This window comes from Bremia lactucae, assembly GCF_004359215.1.
Source record: "Bremia lactucae strain SF5 chromosome Unknown BlacSF5_NotPlaced_17_SHOA01000003.1_2250557bp, whole genome shotgun sequence".
NCBI classification, from domain to species: Eukaryota; Oomycota; class Peronosporomycetes; order Peronosporales; family Peronosporaceae; genus Bremia; species Bremia lactucae.
In genome coordinates this window covers 1,594,101-1,596,097 of record NW_027152029.1, presented here as the reverse complement: position 1 = coordinate 1,596,097, position 1,997 = coordinate 1,594,101, and the positions used below count along the sequence as shown (strand labels likewise).

The following is a 1,997-nucleotide window of genomic DNA, read 5'->3' as shown; positions in this document are numbered from 1 at the left end:
TTTGGGCTGTTGCTGCTCTCTAGTACTCAGAAGCTTTGAACCCTTGCTGCAGCGACCATCAGTCGTTTTTCTTGTAACTTGGTACACTTTTTTGCGCGTCCGTCGAATTTCCTCGCCTCTAGGACGTATGCGGCCATTGAGTTGATTTGATGGGATTGCCAATTGTCGCTCGGTCACTTAATCTTCGTAAACTTCACGTTCATCATTTGGATCGAAAAGATAGTCTTAATTGTTTTCGTCTATACCGGAGTCATTTCCAGCGTCGTCGACCGTGACCAAGTCAGTAACGTGATCCACTGACTAGGTATCCGCCACATCGCAATTGTAATCAAATTTTCTATTACCAATGTCGTGTTCAATATTGTGACGGTCCAATATGTCATCCGAATTACATTCATCGCTGCCACATTCATCAGTGTCATCCCGTGCGTTAGCATCGTTTTCGTCACTATTACGCTTTGCGGTGCTAGACCTATCGACGTCGTCTTCAGCGTGTTCTACACTCTCTGCGTTCATTAGTTTTGGAGACTTTTCCTGGAGAGAGAGGTGTCTATGCCAGAATATACGACATCATTATCGTCTGTATCAATTCATATAAATGCTAAAAAATAGTAACCATTTTTATTATAAAATATGTATTTGTAACTCTTAAAACTTTTAAAAAATTAAATTATAGCCTTCATCGTCTTCAAAATCATGTTTATATCTTGCGCTTAGAGTTTCCGCAACCTGGACCAAAAATTCCTTCTCGTGAGCTTCACTAGATGATTTGTAATCGGGTAGACGACTTTTTTCAGTATGTCATCCAATGTACGTCGGTCGTGACTCGTTAATTTCTTGTCAGAACTTTCACTCACTTCGCTTCCGCCAATTGCTGAGCTGTTCGATACCATGTCATTCTAATCGAGGCTGCTTTCAGCCGAGACCATCTCAACATCACTACGCACGGGCTGCTCTAGTTCCATGTCATATTCGGCGAGTTGGCAAGCGCTATCTTGGTCACTATCCGCATATGCAACAAGCTTGCCTTCCTCGAGTGACCCGTTGAATGTATGCAGCCATTTCTTCACCTTTGTCATATATGAACTCTCATAGCGATCCTTGTATTTGACCAACTCGTTAATCATCACGTCCGATACGAAGCCCTTTTTGTGTTCCGTCGGGAAATACTCGTGACAATCGACATCACTCTCTCGATAGCCAAGCAAAAATCCCATTCTGCAGCTCATATTTAGTTTTCTCCTCTTCGACACTGGGACATGGCAGTAGGTTAAAGAGCCAAACGATCTTACGTGATGGATGTCCGGCTTTGACCCAAACATAGTTTTATAAGGGGTGCATCCTGTACCCTTTCAGTACGCCCTGTCCTTCACGTACACAGCATTTTCAAGTGCGTGCATCCTTCACCCTTGCAGTACACCCAGTTCTTCACTTACACAGCATTTTCTCGTGCGTGCACCCAAAATGTAGGCGGGCACGTCGTAATGCGGCCACGCTCTACTTAGGCACACACCCTAGCACAGCGTGGAAGCGGTTAAACCTGCTTCTCTTGCGTGCAGTGAGGTAGTTGTGGTGGGCGCGTTAGCGACCTCACCCAACACACTAAGAACTCTGGTTAAGTGTCGTCACGGGAGCGGTAATCCGTCTCCTCGTGCGCACTTACCAAGTAGGAAGTAGTTTTCAGACTGATTTATATTTAATAGAATTAAATACAAATACCTATTTTTACCAATTAAAATGTTATCTCTATAGATATCATTTAATATGTATTGCGAGCGTATCTTTATAGATACCTCGCGTAACGGATGACGCTAGCCGTCATCACGGATGACGCTGGGCGTCATCCCTCCTAATGTGAATGCACCCATGTGCATCACATCCACAAGGGTTGGTCACAAATGTGCACCACACCCGAGTGTTGGGTCTAATTACTATTATTTAGTAATTGACCATCCCCTTAAGTACACCAAGTGTACTTAACGGGGACTGTGTAACAT

The 1,997-nt window shown here is 44.0% G+C and overlaps 2 protein-coding genes across 2 annotated transcripts; both read right to left on the bottom strand.

The window, feature by feature from the left end:
* Positions 1-300: 300 nt before the first annotated feature.
* Positions 301-516, bottom strand: CCR75_003022 (uncharacterized protein; the record flags this gene model as incomplete). Its single annotated transcript, XM_067961119.1, has 1 exon — positions 301-516. One exon carries the CDS (start codon positions 514-516, stop codon positions 301-303), a length of 216 nt encoding a protein of 71 aa, XP_067823138.1.
* A 383-nt stretch (positions 517-899) lies between these two features.
* Positions 900-1,217, bottom strand: CCR75_003023 (uncharacterized protein; the record flags this gene model as incomplete). Its single annotated transcript, XM_067961120.1, has 1 exon — positions 900-1,217. One exon carries the CDS (start codon positions 1,215-1,217, stop codon positions 900-902), a length of 318 nt encoding a protein of 105 aa, XP_067822646.1.
* Positions 1,218-1,997: the final 780 nt, after the last annotated feature.